Here is a 20,511-nt window from a genome sequence, read left to right as displayed (position 1 = left end):
GTGTTCAATTAGTGACCAAATGCACAGACTGGAAGCATACTTACTGTCTGGTCCTCAGCAGTAGCCCATGTAGAGAGAATGGAATAGGTGCCTGAAAAAGTTCTATCTTTCTTTTATATAACAAAACTTAAAAGATGAGAAATATTGTTATTGGGTGGCGGGACAAAAGAGGCAGTTACTGGCTTGCCAAAAAGACTTGGCAAATGGAAATCCAGAATTAGTTCCAGGAAATATAATAGGTAATGTAATAAGTATGTGAGAACTGTAGGTACTTTGCATTTCTGTATGTGAAGTAACTGCAGTACAGGATTACACATCCCACACTGATATTTCAAGTTTCCTTGTTCAGTGGGAAGGAAAGCCATCAGTGCGCTGAGGCTCATTTTATAGGCACAGATTATCAGCTATCTTTAAATCTGCTTCCAAAACCCTTCATGGCTGTTGTGACAATTTATTAGCATAGGGAACTCCTGTGGGCATTTGTGCTGCTGTGTAAGTATAAGCAAGGGCTATTCATGATGTCTATTAGTAGTGATTGTCTCAAACTCGGAGTGCGTGGAAAACGGGTAACAAAAAACCCTCTGTGCTTTATTTAAGAGCAATTAAATATGCCCAGACAGCTGAAACATTCAATCTGGGAGGAGGGTGTGTGGTGGAAACTAAAATATCAGTATCTTCAGAGTAAAAGATTTCCAATAAAATGTGCAGCAAGATCACCTTAACTCAGAACTACAACTTCTCCACCTCCAACCTCTCCTATAATATACATACCGAAGGAAATAAACCAGCATGATGGGGAAAAAATTGTTCACAAGGAAATTTCGCAGTAATAGGCTCAGAACTCCAGATGTATTTACATTTTTTCTCACAAAATGATGGCTCCTGAAGTGAGAAAACTAGCGACGATTTCAATACTGGTTTCCGTGTTGGCATTACTGATGAATTAGGATGGCAGCAGGGCTCCTCTTCTACTGTTACCCATAACGGGTACAATTTACTAATATAGATTTGCACTCATCTAGGACAAATTTAGCTATTGGTTATGTGAGCAAAAAATTTCACTGAGTAACTGCGAAATCCATCACTTCAAGATGCTATATACTGGCAAGCAGCATGCTGAGATGCTGTGACAGAAGCTTAACTATATGTAAGGAGTGACGTTTATACCCTGTGCTGAAGCCTTACAGTTATTTTCTGCCAGTCTTCCCACTTTGGCCTTTGGTGTCGCATCACTATGGGTCGGTGGTTCCCAAACTGAGACCTGTAGATGAGTAGGAGCAGAATTTTCACACTGATTAATGTTTGATGAACAGGAAGAGCAGCTGCACCCAGTTCAACCAGGTCCTTTGCTTCTTGGTTTGCTTTTAAATTTGTATGCTTTGGCCTCCACCAAGTTTTGACATCAAGCTACACCATTCTTCTTCTGCTGCAAGTGCATGGAAACCGGGTCTAAATTGGTCTCAAGAGCTTGGAAACTCCTAGTCCCCTTAAGGGCATTTCTAATGAGCTCCAGCACTTTACTATAGCGCCTGACGGTGAGACCGGGGTGCCTGCCTTTCCGCTCCTCAGGCCCGGGAGAGGCGATGTGCTTCGTAGCGAAAAACATGAAACTGGGGGAAAAAAGTAAACCACCCGTTTCCATGACAACCTAAACCTGACACCGAGGGAGCCCAGCCTGTTTCTACCTCCCCCCCCCCCCCCCCCCCCCCCCCCACGTCCCAGAGGGCGGGAAGTACCGCCCCGAGGCCCGCGGGGATCCCCGGGCGCGCCAGGCGCGGCGCAGGTGCCATACTCACCGGGCTCCGCTTCCCCGCCGCCGCTGGGCCGCGGCCTGGGCCCTCCCGCGCTTGCCGGGTACTCAAATTTCCCACTCTCTCAGAGCCGGGGCCGGTAAAAAATGGAGGCGGTGGAGCAGGGTGCGGTGACCGCGGTGCAGAGCCCGCTACGCCTCGCCGCTCCCCTCAGCGGGACCGCTCGCTAGGGGGCACTGTTCCCGCCCGCAGGTTGCACAGGCCCCCCCCCTCGTCCTTTCCCGCCCGCGGGCCCCCGCGCTCCTCTCGCGCCTCTCCCGCCTCCTCCCAACCTCCCGCGCTGCGCCGCCGGCCTCGCGCGTCGGGACCTAGGCTGCCTGCGGGCGGCTCGTCCTGCCGGGGGGGGCGCGGCCTCGGCTGGAGTGGCGTCCCTGACAGCCAATGAGCGCGCAGTGTGCCTGACAGTTATGCGGCCTCTGCCAATGGGATGAGCGGGGGGGCGGGAGCGGTGGGGCGCGAGAGGCGCCGCAGGCCGGCGCTTCGGAGCATTCGGCGGAGGGAAGTGGCGCAGCATGATGCGGCTGTGGCGATCGGCGTTGCTGCGGGAGCTGCTGCTGCTCGGGCCGCCGGGGCCGGCCGGCGGCAGCGGCTCAGGTACCGGTGCCGGCACCAGGCGCCGCCCGTCGCCGCTGGCTGCCTTTGGAGCGAGCCCACCCGTCTCCCGCCGCGGCGGCCCGGGGCTGCTGCCGCCGCCGCCGCCTTCGGCTAGGGGTTTGTGCACGCGCTCGGAGGGAGCCTTGGAGGAGCCGGGGAAGGGAGCGCAGGCGCCGTCGCCGACCCCCGGCGAGCCCTCCGCCGACAGCGGCCACAACAATAACCACGGCGGCGGCAAGGAGCTGGCCGGAGGCGGCGGCGGGGGGGAGAAGTGAGTGCGAGGAGGACGGTGGGGCTGGGCCGGGCGGCGGGATGCGGAGGCGCCATGTGAGCGCCGCCTTCCAGTCGCACGCGTGGTGGCTGCGGGAGGGGGCCGGGCGGGGCGCGGGGGCCGCTGTCCCGGCAGGTGCGAAGCGCGGGCATCGCCTCTCCCGCGGCCCTGCCGCGGCGGGCTGGGGTCTGTGGGCAGCTCGTGGGGCGCGGTGCGGGCCTGTCCGGCCAGGTGGGGTCCCGCGGGGCACGGAGGGCGGGCTCGGAGTGGGGAGGAAGCGCGAGCAGACGTGTGGCCTGAGGAGCGTGTGTGCCTCTCGGTGCTGCCCTTGCCGCTACTCGCGTCCTGCCGCACCCTGAGCTTCCACCGGGCTCGGCGTCCCTTCCGCATACGGCCGTGCCCGTGTCTTGGTTCGGAGCTCGCAGCCAGCGTACGCTAGTGTGGCTTTTTCTAGCGCTGCTACTTGCATAAAAGGTGTTTTCCTATTGAAGTGAAAGCTGTGTCATCTCACGTTAATTATTAAAGGCGGTATACATGGTGTGTAGTTCTGCCCGGGAAGTTTAGCAGCGCTGTCTTCATGTCTGCATCTAGTGCAGCTAGGGATGGATAACGCCACAAATGTTAATAGGCGCTACAGAATGCGACCCTGTGCCAAGAAGCACTGATATGTCCCTACGTGACAAAGGTACATGCAGGTAATAGAATAAGACTGTATATATTTGTGAAGTTAATATTCCTTCGTTAGGAACCTGAAATACTCTTTACAGAAGTGGTCAGGGACAAGCGTATCAGCTCCAGTTTGTGATGACCAGTGGTTGAAAACACAGAGTATAATGACAAGGTAAATGGATTGATGGCTCTCAAGCATTCTGCTCTGGTAGTCCTCAGCATCATGCAGCTCTTGAAGAAGCCTTGTTCATTTCTCACCTCCCCGTCTGACAGATTTTCCATTGCTTGTTTGAACCTGGATACACTTAGTGGCTGATAACCTTTTACATGAAGTTTGGCAGATTAACTGCAATCCCCATGAAGACACATCTCCTTTGTGTGTGTTCAGAGCTTGACCCTTGGCTTTCCTGTAGGCAGCCTGTGTGTCTTCTTTGTGCTGCTTATGGGGCAGCCTAATTAAAGTCTAAACTGAAGTCACTTTCCCAGGCTTTGCTATGCTTATTGTCTAGATATAAAAATCAAAAGACAGAGGAAATAAGGCCAATAAAGGAATACTTTGTTTTAATAGTGGACAAAGTCTCTGTTACCCTGATGCTAAGAGGAAGTCTTCCACAAAGCCAGCTGGGAAGGCTGCAGCCCTTAACTCATCAATAGTTCTGCTTTTGAGTTGTGGTTTTGGGTTTGTTTTCTTTTAACATCAACTTCTACTTCAGCATGGCAGGCAGGCAGGAAAAGAAGCTCTCTTCTTGTTCTCTCCAGTAAGTGTCTTAGCTGCTCAGCTTTGTTCAAGCCTTTTGTTTCAGTGGGATATAGTCTTCTTTAAAGGTATCACTTAAAATTGCTGCTGTCAAAATCCTTTAAAAAATACGTGCAACTAAGGTTACATAACTATGTAGAATATAATACGCAATTATATGTGTATTATTATGATTATTGTAGTTATAAAATTGTTCAACGTATCTGAAGTCTTTCAATTAGCTCTATATGTAACATTTTGAAACAAAAATTATTCAGCTGTGTCTGAAGTAGGTGTGTATAAAGGTTGTACTTATGTTTTCAATAAGAAATACAGAAAGTACTATAAAAAACAAGTGTGCCAACTATGAGGGGGTTCTGAGAATGCTGAAAAGGTAATATATTAAAGGGGTAACATGATTTTAACCTGAGCTTTTATAACAGCTTCCTACAGCTAGCATCAGTTAGGGAAATCCTGTCATTTCTAGTATGTCTGGTAAAGCTATGTAGTCACAACCAGTTATACACTTTAAGTCATTTTTGGCTTTTGACAGAAGGATGTATTTGAAAGTCAAATGCTCATTCTTTGAGCCTTACTGCAAAATGAACAAGGAAATATGACATGTAGCATGTAGTTATGAACAAGTGAAAAACTGGAAACAGTTTCTTTTCAGTTCCAGCTCTGCAGGAATTCCTGGTGATGTGTTAGCCAGGCTGCTGGATACTTTCGTTCTTACTTTTCTTGATGCAGAATTATGAAAATCTTCCTTAAGCATTTGTAAATGGTACATTGCATGTGGTCATCACCACTGTATTAAGACAGGGTTTGGAAGAAAAGTTCTAAGCTGACAGCTGAGCTAAGTCAGGGCAGTCTGTGTTCTGCTGATTCCAGCGCTTTGCAATCCAGAAGTATATAACGTTTGAGCTGTGTTTGGCAGATGGTTTGTGGGCCCAACTGGGAAGACAGTAGTCCTTTTGAGGCTTTCCTTGTTTTGTTTGTTTTGGGGGTTTACCTCCCCCCCCCCCCCCCCCCATTTGCATGTAAGGTTGTGGTTCTAGGATACTGGAATAACCTACAGTGTCAGAAGGCAGCACTAAGATTTTCTTGCTTCTTTGCTTGCCTGACAGTCCTCATTTACAGAGTGGGAGTTACAAGTGAAAACCTAAAATGTTTTGTGCAAAAAGTATACAGAAATGTAGAACAGTTTAACTCCTCATAGAGAGAATAAATGATGAGCCCTGTGGCTGATGAAATAACTAGTATCCCATTGCATAACCAGATCCTTCTGTGTTGGTTTTTTTTTTTTTTCCCTGAATATTTTCCACCACCTCCTAATCCCTGCTATCCAGTCTTCACTCTGTGCATCCACCTGAAACTGGAAATTTCCTTTCCTTTTGGAAAGGAAAAATATTTCAGCTTAAACTGAGACTGGTCACACACTGGTAATTTTGATTAGTGAGGGCTGTGGATTAAAATGCAATCATTTCTATATGTCCATGCCTAAATAATTACAACAGAATAACACAGTACAGTCCTAAATTATAAACTTGTATAGTATTTATTAGTGTTTACTTTTACTTTTGATATAACTGTGTATTGTTCACTTTTACTTTCAGTGTAAGTATGCATTGTTCTTGCATCTTATACTGGACAGTAGTAGGATCAAACGTAGTTTACCTAAGTCTAAGCTATTTCTAAATTTTAAAGGCCTTATGAGGGTGAGAGAGAGGAGCAAAATGTGAGCAACCCTGATTTTTAAAGTATAGCTAAATTGCAATACTGATGAGTACTAGTATATGGAATGTAGCAAATGGTTGATGGAAGTGTGTTGGTCTCGGTTTGGGTTGGGGTTTTTTATTTGTTTCTCTTTCCTTAGAATGTCAAGGAAGTGGTAGCACTCCTTTTTAAGGACAGAGGTGAATTTTGGAGATGTCTTTTAATCTTGCTTTTGCATCCAAGCCAGATTCAACTGTAAAGGAACCAGTTGTATAGGAACTGTATAGTTCATCACACTGTTACTCCTGTCAGAGTGTGGCTGCCACGCTGACAGATACAAGAAACTGCGCTTTCAGTAGACCTTTCATAACTTCCTTAGAGGCTAAGGTTTTGAAGCAACAGTTCTTGTTTTTACTGTAAACACTTTGACATCTACTAAAGCGTGTCTGTCTTTGGTCTGGGTTTATAAATACATAGTTTTGTCTGAATCTTGGGAAGTTCTCAAGTAAATAAATGATTATCCACCAGTGTTTATGGGATCAGTGGCTAATTATGCAAGTGAACAGAAGATAGTTATTTAGTGACTTGGGTGTGTGTATCTCTTAGTTGGAGATGGTCATCTGTAGTATGGTGACAACGTCTTTAAGATACCTGTTTTAGATAGAGTGACTAACAACTGCGAGTTGCAGCCCTTGCAGCTTTCGTAGAATCATAGGATAGTTTGAATTGGAAGGGACCTTTAAAGGTCATCTCATCCTCCCCTCCTCCAGTGAGCAAGAACATCTTGGACTAGGTCAGGTTGCTGAAAGCCCTGTGCAACCCGGCCTTGAATGTTTCCAGGGATGGGGCATCTGCCGTCTCTCTGAGCAACCTATTCTAGTATTTCACCACCCTCATAGTAAAATATTTCTTCCTTATATCTAGTCTAAATCTGCCCTCTTTTAGTTTAAAACCATTACCCTTTGTCCTATCACAACAGGCCCTGCTAAGGAGTTTGTCCCCATCTTTCCTGTAGGCTGCTGTTAAGTTCTGAAAGGCTGCAATAAGGTCTCTGTGGAACCTGCTGTACTCCAGGCTGAACAATTCCAGCTCTCTCAGCCTTTCTCCATAGGAGAGGTGCTTCATCCCTCTGATCATCTTTGTGGCCCTCCTCTGTACTCACTCCAACAGGCCCATGTCCTTTTTATGCTGGGGCTCCCAGACCTGAAGGCAGTTTTCCAGGTGGGGTCTCACAAGAGCAGGGTAGAGGGGCAGAATCTCCTCCCTCAACCTGCTGATCACGCTTCTTTCGATGCAGCCCAGGATACAGTTGGCCTCCTGGTCTGCGGGTGTACTTTGCTGCCTCACGTTCAGCTTTTCATCCACCAATATCCCAAGTCATCCTCAGCAGGGCTGCTCTCAATCCCTTCATCCCCCAGCCTGTATTGATACAGGGGGTTGTGCTGACCCAGGTTCAGTATCTTGCATTTGGCCTTGTTGAATCTTACGAGGGTCATGTGTGCTGATTTCATGAGCTTGTCTAGGTCCCTCTGGATGGCATCCCTTCCTTCAGGTGTGTCAGCTGCGTCGCTCAGCTTGGTGTCAGCTGCAGACTTGCTGAGGATGGCACTCCAATCCCACTGTCCATGTCACTGACAAAGATACTAAACAGTACTGGTCCCAGTACAGACCCCCTGAGGGACTGTTGCTGGGGACAGTTGTGACCTCATTTTAATGACTGGTGCCTTAACAATGAACCTGAAATTATTATTACCTGTATCATATCTTTATATGTTTTGTTGTTCCATAAATCATGTTCTGCATTTTAGCAGTTGCATCTTCAAGCGCAAGGTAGGAATTTAATTTCTTATATTGTAGTGATTCTAATTCAGTTTTTGTAAAAATGAAATCCTCCATGGAATCTGGTATAAGTATTGTACTGATGCAAAAGGAGGAGCTGAAGGAGGGAACAATAAAAATTGCAAAGTCCTTGTGCTTGGAATTCCTGCTTTATATATGTGTATGTGTATATATATATGTGTGTGTGTGTGTATTCAAAAAGCAGTGTGAAGCCTCTGCCAGAATTCTAGTCCACAGCTTGGATTACCACTGAAGAAGTCTAGTTGTGTAATAGTCTGGTGATTAATTATTATTATTTTAAGAAGGGAAATAAGGATCATAAGCCATAATTCATGGAGTGAAATAGACTGGATTTTTTTCCACTTTAATTCAGCTGTGAAAATTGCAAGTTCCCTGACTTGAAAAACATCTGTTGAACAGCACTATCATGCTAAGTGTGCTCGTGGTGCCAAAACATAGCTTTTAGGTTAGGCAAACATTAGTTACTGACATCACTGCCCTGATAAACTGCAGAGCAAGCCTTTCCACCTCTATTTAACTGATAAACTTTATCAAAAGATGGACTATTTGACAAAGAGCAATTTTCTGTAAATATATTGAATGCCATCCTCTTTGCTTTGCCAGCTAGTGCAGATCCATTGTTTAATTAGGCTGACTGACCCAATATTGAACAGCAGCAGATGTGAAAGATACAGAAACGACGTCAAGAGATAGTTTATGCTGCGAAAGGTGCACATCTCTTTTTAATAGATTAAAATCTCATGAAGAAGCAGGTAAAAATCTTGTTGAGATGTCGGAATTTTTTTGTTCTGCACCCTCCCAGATAAAAACTCCACATTTGGAACAGCTGTTAAATTCTGCGTAATTGCTCAGGAACTTGTAATTAAGTAGGTTGTCAGTTAAAATTACTCAATGTGTTCCCTGGATTGTCTTGTCAAAGTGAAATACGAAAGTTTTTCTCTGTCAAACCTTCAGCAATCGAGTAAGGAATCTTGTAGCAGAGACATTCCTTAAAACGCGAAATGTCAACATTTTGGGTAACTTTGTTAAATGCTGTGTGTAGGGGTGTAGGCTGTAACTCGGCATAGCTGTAAAAAAGTCCATAGCTGCAGAGTTACGCTGCAGGTACAGGCTGAAGTTATAATTGGTATGTTGGTAGTTCTGGTTCTGCTGGCTTGACTGGATGTACTGTTCTCAAAAGATTGAAAGCGCAATGTGTTTCATGGAAGGCCTGAATTTTCTTTAGGAAAAATGTTGTTCAGTGATTTGCTTGAGGTAGTTGCAAGTTATTTGTCTTGCTTGAATTGCCAGCCTGTCTGTGCATTAGTCAGCTAGCATCATTTAAAAAAAAAACGCCCAAAAACCAGACTGGAAGACAAAGAAAGTTCTGTTGGCTTACAAAGCTGTCTTCTATTCTTAGTATGTAAGTACAGTGTTTTAAATAAATTGGAAAATGAGAAGGGAGATTTTTACTACTGGTTTTCACTGCTAGTTATGAGGAAAGGAGGGAGGCAAGTGCAGTCTAGTTTGTCTTAAATTTAAAAGGGTACTTGGATGTAATCAGATTTTCATCAAAACCAATCATAAATCTGGCCTATTGTTGAGCTTGAATAAGCTAGTTCTGGGTGAGGAAGGAGGATTAAATGTCAGTCTGTGAGATTGCACTGGCTTACCTAGGATCTGTGCTTAGTTGTAGTATTTTATTTTTGTAGTTTTAACCCTAGGTACTGGTATTCAAAGATTTAGTAGTCTTGTGAAAACTTTAGACCTGCTTTTTGTACGCATATGCATGCGTGTATAAAAATAGATAAATTGCCACTGAACATTCTAGTTTAGGGCAGTAAAAATTATTTAATTCTTTATATATTTTTATTTATAGTAATGGATACTGAATTTATGTAAGTAGAAAAATTATTAATTAAAAGATTTTATATATTATTTAAATAACAAAGTATATATACTATAGTAACAAAGTACTGCCAGTGTTACTAAATTATAAGATTGAACTTTAGAACTGTTAGCTAAAATAATGTAGGACTGCATACTCTGCTTTTCAGTTAGTTTACTTCTATGTTTACTAGCAAACTGTTTTGGTTTTATTTTTTGTTTGTCAAACGTTGGAACACTGGCTTTCTCTAAACTGACTTTGTCTGGAAGCAAATCTGATCACTTCAAAGGACTAAAATAGTTGCTCCGAAGCCCTTTGCTGTCATTGCCCCAAGCAGTTTGGAAGTGTACATTTTGGAAGTCTATGCTATGATGCTGTATATAACAGGGGAAGTGTGAACAACTGAGTGCTGTCTTGTGCTCCTGCCTGCTGCAGGGTGCTTTGGAGTATCAAGGAAAGGGGAAACTCCAAGGTTAAACCAATAGACAGCATCCAAAGACTTTGAGGGAAAGCTGTCAGTATTAAAAGGTTTCTTTCTTGAAAGGAATATCGATGCTTAATCTGGTAGGTTTCCTTCACATTTCACTTAAAATGGAGATGTAAGTTATGACAAAGAGACATACAGTAAGCGTATTTTGGAGTAAAATAGCTAACACATAGAATATTTGGAAAGCCAGTGTATTTCCTTTGATAAACATAGTGACCATTGAAGATGTATCTACACTGCATGTTAACCTTGATAAATATGCATGATATGAGTTGCTGCTGCCTGAGCTGGTTCAGGTTACTGCATTATGCAGATAGCTTTACTTGCTTTCACTGTAACTGATGTGGCTTACATAAGCTTCTAGAAGGGCTTTAGGACTCCTATTAGGAGTTCCTAAAAGCAGGACTAGTTTGGTGAAAATAATATGCATTTATCACCTCTTGCTTATAAAATCATTGGGTCAATCTGCTCTTACAGCTTTATTATGAGGCATGTAGGTCTTTGAATCTTTATCCTCTGTGTGAGATATGCGTCTATCCTTGGTGACATCAAGAAGAGGGAAAAGTGATGAATTTACTCCAAAAAAATTCTAAATAGTATCTGAGCAATAAATCCGTGTTAGTAAAAATATGACTACATTGCAGTTAAGAATGCTTGCCACTGTAAAGGATATGTATGCTACTTGTAATATTACTGTTGTTTTCCTATTTAAAGCTGAATTAAGCTTTGTATTCACTAATAAGAGTGCGCATTGAAATTAGTGGTAGCAGCTGTATTGGTAATGTAAATATGCTTTTTCCTTGTAAATAATGCAAAAATGCATATAAAGAAAAATATGCACTAGTTTGTCTTTTGTCTTTTTTCCTTATTTTTTTTTCCAGTAAAGTGAAGCAAGGGCTCCTTCCTAGCTTAGAAGATCTACTTTTCTATACTATTGCAGAAGGACAAGAAAAAATACCAGTTCATAAATTCATAACTGTAAGTTTACCGCTCTGGAGTGCTATATGAAAGTGCTATATGAAACATTCCAAATGCAAGGATACAAAGCAAAGAATTTATTATACATGGATAGCTGCAGCAAGGAATGTAACTTAATTTCCCCCACCCCCAATGTTTCTGTATTTAAGAGAATGAGTGTACTTGTATTGTTACTACTTTGCTGTGCAGAAGAGTAAGCTTTAATGCATCTGTGTCTGTGTCTGTAGTGTTTGCACACATGTAAAATGCAGTTGGGCCACTGTGGATTTCAATGACTAATCCTTTTACATAAGATGCAGCCAAAATGGCAAAAGAAAATGGCGAAAGGATCAAAAAAACTGTCAAAATGTCTCTGTGTTGAGAGCGCAGTAGCAGATGGCTCTCATCTTGATAAATGAGGCTGAGCAATAGAGAACTTGATAGTAAAAACTTACATTCTCATTTTAGTAATTATTCTTTTCTTGTAATAGGCACTCAAATCTACAGGATTGCGTACATCTGATCCCCGATTGAAAGAATGCATGGATATGTTAAGATTGACCCTTCAAACAACTTCAGATGGCGTTATGCTGGACAAAGACCTTTTTAAAAAGTAAACTTTGTGTCAATAATGTAATTGTATAATTCTGGATGAATATTGTCTGTGTGTTACTGACTGCTCTATTGGGAGAGGCGTATATATATCTATGCATAACTAGAAGGGGAGTCAAACGCACACTCCTACTGATGCTATTTTCATATGAGTTTGTTCTCTGGTTTCGTGGAGCAGATGGATTGTGTGATCTCCACAAGAGTTTAATGTATCAGTGTTGTTTGCATGTGTATCTGACCCCATCCTTCAACTCTTGGTCAGATGCCAAATGAATTGATTGAGGCAGCAGGGAGTATTTAGTATGAGTACATAAAACTTCTCTCTCGCTGCCTCACCAGTTTTTAATCAGGAATTCAGGATGCCGCTTCTGTGTAGCGAGAAGTTGGGTGTACAGATATAGTATATGTCTGCATATACTGTATCTGTATGTATACACAGTATATATCTGTACTCCCATAGCTAATTCTAAAAGTGAGTATATGAAAAATAGAGTGACATTAAATTTCGGGATATGTAGAGATGAGAGCAGTTAGGACTGTAGTCACTGCTCTGGTTTGTTTTGGAAAAGATTTGTGTGCCATATTTTAGTGGTGCTTTTTTATTTTTTTTTTTAAGAGAAGTCTGGGGTTAGGTAGCTGAACAATATAAGCACTGTTCAGGTTGTCTTCAGTTCTTTCCAAGCACATTCCTTTGCTCCCCTGCCTACAGTTTCTGTGGGCTGAAAGATTGGAAGTTTAGAGGCTGTTAAATCTTGACATTAAATTTGTAGAATTTTTTGAGTCTGTATCTTTATTCCATTTGCAGGGTAAATGACATAATATCTAAAACTTGCTTCTTTTGTGAAAAGTATACTTTTCTCAAAATGGTACATTTTTTGCTGCTGTATATTATTGTTTTTAATTTGTAAATGAATGCTGTTTAGTGCTGTTTCCTCTAACAAGTTAAAATACGTACTTGTATACAAAAGTGTGTTTATGTGTATTGTGTATATATATTACATATATGTATATATTAGTGTATATACACTTAAGTATATAAAGTATATTGTATATGACATATACTTACATATTTACATGATTTATGTAAATATAAAGTATATATGTCATGTGGTTTTTAATATATGTATATATATCTAAACATTTTTGGAAGTACGTTGAGAAAAAATTTTGTGTGACAAGATAACAAACCAGTCAACTCTTTAATCAAATGTAGGATACATCTTAAAGGTACATCATGGACTAACTGTATTCCTGTATTTAAGTCTAAGACCAGGTCTTTAGTGGTTATTTGTCAGTGCAGTAAAAACTCTTAATTTGTTACAGTCGGGCACCTTCCTGGGTTTGTGGTTGGACTGGAAAGAAAATGCATTTGCTATTATGCATTACACTTCTACTAGAAGGCTTGTTTGTAGTAGTAAGCTATGGATTATGTTTTTAGGCAAAGGCTCCACATTAAAACAAAAGGCACATGATTGCAATTTAGCAAGATTAGCATAATTTTATGGCCAAGCTCTAGGATTTGATCCCCTTTGTTAGAGGAGTGATGTTAATATGATAATTTTTAGAAATCTTACATGGGTTGCTTCTTATGTAGGAAGAGTTTTGAACAAAGACATAATACAGAGGGTGGAGAAGTGAATCTCTTTCCACGTAGCAGATTTTTCTGCACAGCAGCAGGTGTTAACATTTTTTATAAATTATCCCCCCCAACTTCAGTTTTATGTTCTTCCCAGGCACACTGCATTTGCCATGTAGAGACTTGTGCAAGGTTCCTGCATTTTTTATTCTTCTCCAAGTATTTAAGGAGTGAAATATAATAATGTATCTACTCTGTTGTAATTACCTTAGGACTTTGAAGCTTCAGTTCCCTAAGCTTAAAAGTCAGTGGTATAGTTCTGTTGAATTTGAATCCAAAGTTGCTAGATCATGTAAAGCATTAAGGATAAATGACGTGGAGTAGTGTTAGCATAAGCTTGCCTGAATTGATGAAGTCCATTAGAAATTACCTGTACAATACGTTACCTCACGCATCTGTGCCTCTAACAGAAATTTCGCGATCTTTTTAGTGATTCTAAACATTAGGCTCCAATTTGGCTAAAATTGCTTTATTTTGGAGATTTTTTGCTTTGTAGTGCTCTCCACCTAAATAAAACTTTGGGGGAAAAAAAAATAATCCCAGTTACAGGCACAACAACTTGGGATTTTAATCTTTTATGTCCAGAGTTTCTGGAGTTGAAGGCTTCAGTAGTGTATGTTGTGGAGAGAGTGGTTTAGCTGTTCATGTTGCATCTATTTAGCATAACATGGTCCTTGCAGAATGAGTGATACCTCACTGGGAGCAGCATGTTTACTGAAAGCAGAACAGCGGGCTAGTTAGTCTGCTCTGTGAATTGTTTTCTCTTTTTTTGGTACCTTATGGTACTACTTAATATAGTAGTAGCACTCTAACTACTGTTAGATGAAACTTAGGCAGCTCAAAAAATACGAAAGATTGTACACACTAATCGTCAGAATTCTAACAGAAAAAGAGAAGACTTGCAAAAAGCCCTATTTCTTATCTGACAATATTAGGGTGAGAAGAAGGCGTGAGGCTATCGGAACTGTGTTATTTTGAAAATGGTTTACACTTGGATGGGATGATAGCTACTGAGTAATAGTTACAACTAAGGTTTAAACCCAATTCTTTTTCATATTGATTCACTTGGCTTTGTCATGAGGTGATGCCTGTCCTGCTTTATTGACCTAGAACTGTGGTCTTGCTAGCCAAATTTCCTATGATCTGTGGGTAGGAAGCAGCAATCTGGATAAGTTTTATGTTCTGAGCTAGACAATCTGTTGCTGGATCTCAGACATGGTTATCTATTTGTTGCTGAGGTGCTGTGCTGCTCTCAGTCTAGGTAGCAAATCCTGAGCAAAACCTTAATTTGAGCTGTCCTTAACCCAGATATTAATAAATGTTTTCATCCTCTTTGAGCAATTAGAAAAGTTTTGACAGAAGATGCAGAGGACTTCTGCTGTAATATTAATACTTCGTTTGTCAAAATGACATCACTTTTCCTTCTGAAATGTTTAATAGATATATTTACACTTCTACAGACCTAATCTCGCTCATTGGAAATAAAGTTTTACATTCCGTAATGCTTATACTGTAGCTCTTAGAACAGGAGAAAAGGTTTCCATTCAGTTATATAGATAGCTGAACAGTTCTTCAGCTGGGAGTGCAGGCTGTTGTGCTTTGTTTTTATTTTAGCAAGTATTTACTTGTGTAGGGAAGCAATAATCAGCAGTGTGAGACAGAACTTTAAAAAGAATAGTAAACGTAACAAGTTGTATGATAAAGGAAACAAAATTATTCAATCTTTATGCTAAGCCCAAAGATTCGGTTTAAAAAAAAAAAACCAAACCTAAACATCAGCCAACCCAACCAAAACTTAAATTTATATTCAGGTTATACAAGTTGCTGAAAGTTGTTACAGATGGTAAGACTCGCATCCTAATCCTCAATAGCAAATGTGTTGGGGAAGTTTTGTAGTTTGGAAGACCTGTTCTCAAATAGAAAAAGAAATACTAGGGTTGGGATTTGACAAGGCAAATTTTATATTTTAGGTTGAGATCATAAAGTTTGGGGAAATGGAAGAATTTGAGGTTGGAAGGTTTTTAGTCTACCTATCTTGAACACCACTAAAGTATGTGGGAGATAAGGCCTAAGCTGTTTGTCGAATTTGATTGTAGAAAGACTTTTATTTATCAGTATATATATTTATTTAAATTCCTTCCTTATCTTTTCTTGCTGCTGCACTTACCCTCAGCCTGAGGCCATTCATCTCTGAAGGGTTACCTGGGACGTAAACTGGTTGGAAACTCTGATGGGGAGGATATGTCAGTTGCAGAATATTAGAGGCTGTCAAGGCTAGTGTTGTGTTGACTGAAAGTATTACTGCCCTGTTAATTAGAGTTTTCCAGGACTTACGTTATTTTGTCTATGCAAGGGTAGTTCTGAATACTCATCTAGATTAGTTAAACTCCTTTATTTAGTTTAGTCTGTAAATTCATATAATTTGCCTGGGTTAAGGGTAGGTATGCAGGATAAATACCCAGACACTGACCTTGGCTGAATTCTGGGAACAGCATCTGCTTGCAAAAATAGGTAGTGTCCTTAACCAGCATAGCAGTTTCTGCGGTGATTTTCAGTCTCTAGGAAGTGAGCATCCTAGACTTGCTGTAAGTTAGTACATGCGTAAAAGCCCTTCCTTTTTCAAAAATGCAATGTGGTTTCAGAGGGTTGTATTTCAGTGCATGCTGTATTCTTGTTCTTTTCCGTGCTTTTTACTGAGTTGTTCTAATAGGTGTAGGTAACCCAAGAAGAGTGCTTAATGCTGTCTGGGTGGTACAGACAATGTAAGGCTGCATCTGAATTTTAAACATAGAGCGTGTTATGTTGTTACTCCTTCTGCACATCTAGCTGCCTTAACTGTTACTAATTACTGTCAAAAAAGGGTTGTTGCACCTGGAGTAAGTAACTGTAATTGGTGGCTGCTGGGAACAAAACAGGATTTTTTACAAGATAAATAAAAAAGGAGTGGATAAGCATAACAAGTTGCAACAAAACCGGCTCAACTGCAGTATTAGACTAACAAGTGTATTACGGAGCAATTCTGAAAATGGAAATGGAAAATTCTCAAATGTTTCTTGTTTGCCCTTGGAAAGCAGTGCCTGCCAGCATTTGAAATTGCTGTTAGTTCAGTTTGGGATAAAGTCTCCCAAGTCCTTTGAAGGATTTCAGCCTGAAGGTTTAAAAAAAGAGAGGGGATTCAAAGGAAAGATCATTCTGTCTGTTCATTGGTCTTCATGCATCTTAATTTTGAACTGATAATGACTTTTAATAATAAGATTATTGGAAGTATTTATTCCAAGTGGAAACATTTCCCTAAAAATTAGTGTGTTATTTCATTGTTCCTAATTTTCCAGTTGTCTGTATTAACAGTTTGTTTCTTTTGTTATTACTGCCAGAAAGCAGAGTATGAATGTGTTAACTGTTTGGTGTTAAATCTCCCTTTCTCTTCCTTGCACTGGGATGGGGCTGTTAATACCCTTTATCAGGTCATATTTTAACTGTCGTGATAATGGCTTCCAGTTCCCACCCCTGCTCCTGCTCAGTCCCCACTCATTGGCACACCACTTCCAGCAGCATGCCTCGGCTTGTGTTTCTGTCCTCCCTTTCATCTGTTTCTTTCCTTTTTAATTCTTCAGTTTTTTAAATGTACCAGATGGGCTGATGTTTGGAGGGTGTGGGTGATAATATAACTGTGTTCTGGGCTAAAAGGCAGCAAAGATGCCTTAACTGGCGGTAGTTTGGAGCAAGAGACTTGTAGTACTGCTCACTGTTAACTTTTGCTTAGTTTAGAAGATGTTATTGAGTAACTCCACAGGTTTCGCTCGAGTGGAGCCTTATTCCAGTTTGGTTTGTTGGCAGGGTTCTCGCTCCATTCATGGAGAAACTAGTTGGAAGTGAGACAGACCAACCCTGAACCTTGGAAGTTTGTCCTGACTCTGAAATTGGTGCTTACTTGGGCAAGAGCTGGGTTAGAGGACCTTCATGTCTTGATCTTAAAGGGGTTGGTTAGATCCCTTATGCAAGTTTAGATGCTACTTGAAGGCAAATTGATAGTGTTTAGCAGGACAGCCTCACAGCTGAAACCTCAAAGAAGAGTTTTAAGTAAAAAGGCGTAAGAATGAATGCAATGACACGTTTGTAAATAATGTAAAAACAAACTTGCATAGTAAAGACATGTTCTTGTGGACATATAACTACAAGGGACTGATGGTCCTTATTTAAATAGCATGTAATTGCTACTTAAGTAGGCTTTTTGGCAGTACTTTGTCAAAAATACTAATAAATTTTTAACTTCTTGCAGGTGTGTACAAAGTAACATTGTGTTGCTTACTCAAGCTTTCAGGAGGAAGTTTGTCATTCCAGATTTTATGTCGTTTACTTCACATATTGATGAGCTCTATGAAAGTGCTAAAAAGCAATCTGGAGGGAAGGTAACCTCTTTGTAAATTCAACTTCAGACTTCTGTAGATTTCTTAATATTAACCAAATACATTCTTCATTCTTTAAGTGGGCAGGTTTTTCTTAATGTTTTAGCAAAATGTTAAATTGATAACTTGCTTAAATAGTTTTGGAAGTTCAGTTATGTCTGCAACTTCTAAACTGTGTTAGAAATACAGCTTCTTACCTCTAACAGACTTTACAGTTTTGAGATCAGAATGAGAAATAGCATTGTTCTTTATTTTACATAAACTATGCATAAATTATAAAACCGCTGTACAATTTGTCAGACTAAGCAGTATGTAAAAAAATTATGCTACCCTGCACAACTGGCTAGGTTGTGTGTCAAATAATTGCCAACACTGTACCTGTGTTCATAATGAAAATTTATTCTAACGGTTATTTCTAATAAATAAATTGAATACCTTTGAACTTTGTCACAAGCTAAAGTTTTATGTGTTTTGAAAAGGTGAACATGCTGTAACACAGAAGGGATTCCTTGCAGAATGTGCTGAAGTTTGCACTTTGAAAAAAATGGTTTTATAATCGTCTATATAATATGAGTATAATAATTTCTAATGAAATTTTAGGTACACTAGGTGGTTATTAGTGGAATAATGCAGTTGTATGTTGTGCATCCTTTCCATTGACATTTATTTTAATTAATGTTTATTAACACATAGTTAAACATTTTGGATGTTGTAATGTCTCTCTATTTATTCATGTAATAGGTTGCTGACTATATTCCACAACTGGCCAAGTTCAGCCCTGATTTGTGGGGTGTGTCACTTTGCACAGTGGACGGACAGAGGTATATTCTAACTTTTAGATTTTGCTATTTCAGTTACTTGAACTATTTAACATATACAGCACTTCATGTTATCTCATGGCTTAATAAAGGAAAAGATTTATTGGAGTTGTTAAAGAAGTAAAATACACTTGGTCATCTTTCTTAACTTTTTTCAACTTTTCTGTTTATCTGAATTATTTTGCTCTCATAAAATATTGTTTAAATAGTATTCGTAAATACTGTATTTAAAGCTGGATTATGTTGCGTTTAAGATCCAAACAGTAATGAAGCTGTATGTAATTATCATTATGAAAGGACAGGATAGAGACAATGCTTATGTAGTATTAATCTTTGGAGGTTGAAGATTTGTCTAACAGTATGCAAGCCCCAGGCTGTATTACTTTTTCTGCAGGTCACGATGTACTTGAAAGTTAATACCTTTTCTGCATTTTAATGTTCTTACTGTACGATTTTTATGCGATTGCTGTATGTCACCAAAAAAAAAAAAAAATCTGATCCATATTTAAAAAGAAAACAAAGATGGGGAATCTGTACAGAGCTTAACATGATTTTGCTTTTTAGTTTCATGGAACTTTGTCCTGTAAGGGTGTATATACGTCTTGAATGTAGCTAGAGTCATCTTACTTTTATTTTTCCTTCATTCATAACTTGGTGTAGAAGAGACAGTTGTGAGCTGGTGTAAAGGGCTGTCTCACACCGACTATCTGAGAAGTAAGGTAAACTATTTCATGTCTGCCTCTGTGACTAGACAATATGAGATACTCATCAGCTTGCATGTCTCTGCTGGCCTGCAGTTTGATAGGTTACACTGCGTATTCTGACTGACACAATTTTTAGGTGTTGAGGCATTCCTGAAAAGAGCATCAGACTTGCTTATGGTGATTGTGGATTGGTGTTCATTTTAATGTTATCTTATGTCCTGTATGTTTGTTTTTTATAGAGCATATGGCTCATAATCTGTAGGGGAAGAGCTGTACAAGTGAGCTGAAGTCTTTTTCAGCTTCCTGCTAAAGTGTCTGAATTATAATCTATTAATGGTAAAACAGCTTTAAAAGTAAAAATATTCTCCCTTTTCACAATTTTTAAATTGGCACTTTGCTTTGTTTTGGATACTATAACAGGTACTAATGAAAGTTTTTATGATGTTAATTTTTATAACATTTAATGGTGTGTAATGTTAGTTTTTATAATGACAAATTGGTTTTGTGAGCTTTCTGAAAAAAAAAAAAGAAGAAAGCAGACTTTGGATTTTTGCCATCAGACAAGCGGTTGCTTGGAGCCTTTTGCTCTAGATTGGGCATATGATGCTTGTATGAGTCCTTCTTTGATGCAGTCTTAGATGTTGAAAGTAAACTGTCCAAAAGATAGCATTTAATAATTGCTATAAAATACCTATGCTGTTATCAAAGGGAATGTAAATACAGCTATTTAATTGTTGCCCTCAAGTTCTAAAACTGAATTGAATCTCATCTTTGTTTATATAAGCTTGGGTTTGTATAGAGGCTATATTCATGTCAGCTGTAGAGTATGTGTTTACAGTTGAGTAGGGTAAGTGTACTAGAGGTCTGAAGTGATTTTATTTTCTCTGGTACAGACCCATTTCTGAACATGGTTTATTTTGTTATATTTGAAGTAATCACCAGCACCTGACTTTGTTATGCTTAGCTTACGGAGGCAATTGTTAAAGACTTTAAAGCTTTTTGACATGTTTAAAAAGAGACCTAATAGTAATATGCATTTGGTTTTGGGAGTCTTTTGTTAATAGTCCTAATATGTTATAGAATGAAGCGTTTACCACTGTACTTGCTACAGCTGGCAAACAAGAAATTCATAATCTGTTTTGTTTTTCCCAGGCATTCTGTTGGCGATACCAAAGTTCCATTTTGTCTCCAGTCCTGTGTAAAACCTTTGAAATATGCTATTGCTGTTAATGATCTTGGCACAGAGTATGTGCACAGATACGTTGGTAAAGAGCCTAGTGGATTAAGATTCAACAAATTGTTCCTGAATGAAGATGGTAAGAGATGTATAATACTTAATAATGCAAATAATTTTAGAAAATTATGAA

The 20,511-nt window shown here is 40.2% G+C and overlaps 1 protein-coding gene across 2 annotated transcripts in view; it reads left to right on the top strand.

Annotated features, from left to right (window-relative positions):
* The first annotated feature begins 2,283 nt into the window (after nucleotides 1-2,283).
* The window catches only part of GLS (glutaminase), a 66,756-nt gene continuing 48,528 nt past the window's right edge, over nucleotides 2,284-20,511 (top strand). Inside the window, exons 1-6 of one of the 2 annotated variants that reach the window (XM_061457372.1) lie at nucleotides 2,284-2,676; nucleotides 10,893-10,989; nucleotides 11,460-11,581; nucleotides 17,496-17,625; nucleotides 18,364-18,443; nucleotides 20,297-20,460. In XM_061457372.1, coding sequence (XP_061313356.1) covers nucleotides 2,324-2,676; nucleotides 10,893-10,989; nucleotides 11,460-11,581; nucleotides 17,496-17,625; nucleotides 18,364-18,443; nucleotides 20,297-20,460 — 946 coding nt within the window. In that variant the 5' untranslated portion in view covers nucleotides 2,284-2,323. The remainder of the gene's footprint in view (nucleotides 2,677-10,892; nucleotides 10,990-11,459; nucleotides 11,582-17,495; nucleotides 17,626-18,363; nucleotides 18,444-20,296; nucleotides 20,461-20,511) is intronic. The other variant, XM_061457361.1, reaches the window with a different exon arrangement.

The sequence above is a fragment of the Pezoporus flaviventris genome, unplaced genomic scaffold (genome assembly GCF_033815535.1).
Source record: "Pezoporus flaviventris isolate CSIRO_AGI_PZ_B2104156 unplaced genomic scaffold, CSIRO_AGI_Pfla_v1 ptg000001l, whole genome shotgun sequence".
Lineage (NCBI taxonomy): Eukaryota > Metazoa > Chordata > Aves > Psittaciformes > Psittacidae > Pezoporus > Pezoporus flaviventris.
Note: the sequence above shows the minus strand (reverse complement) of the source record. Positions and strands in the feature narration are given on the sequence as shown.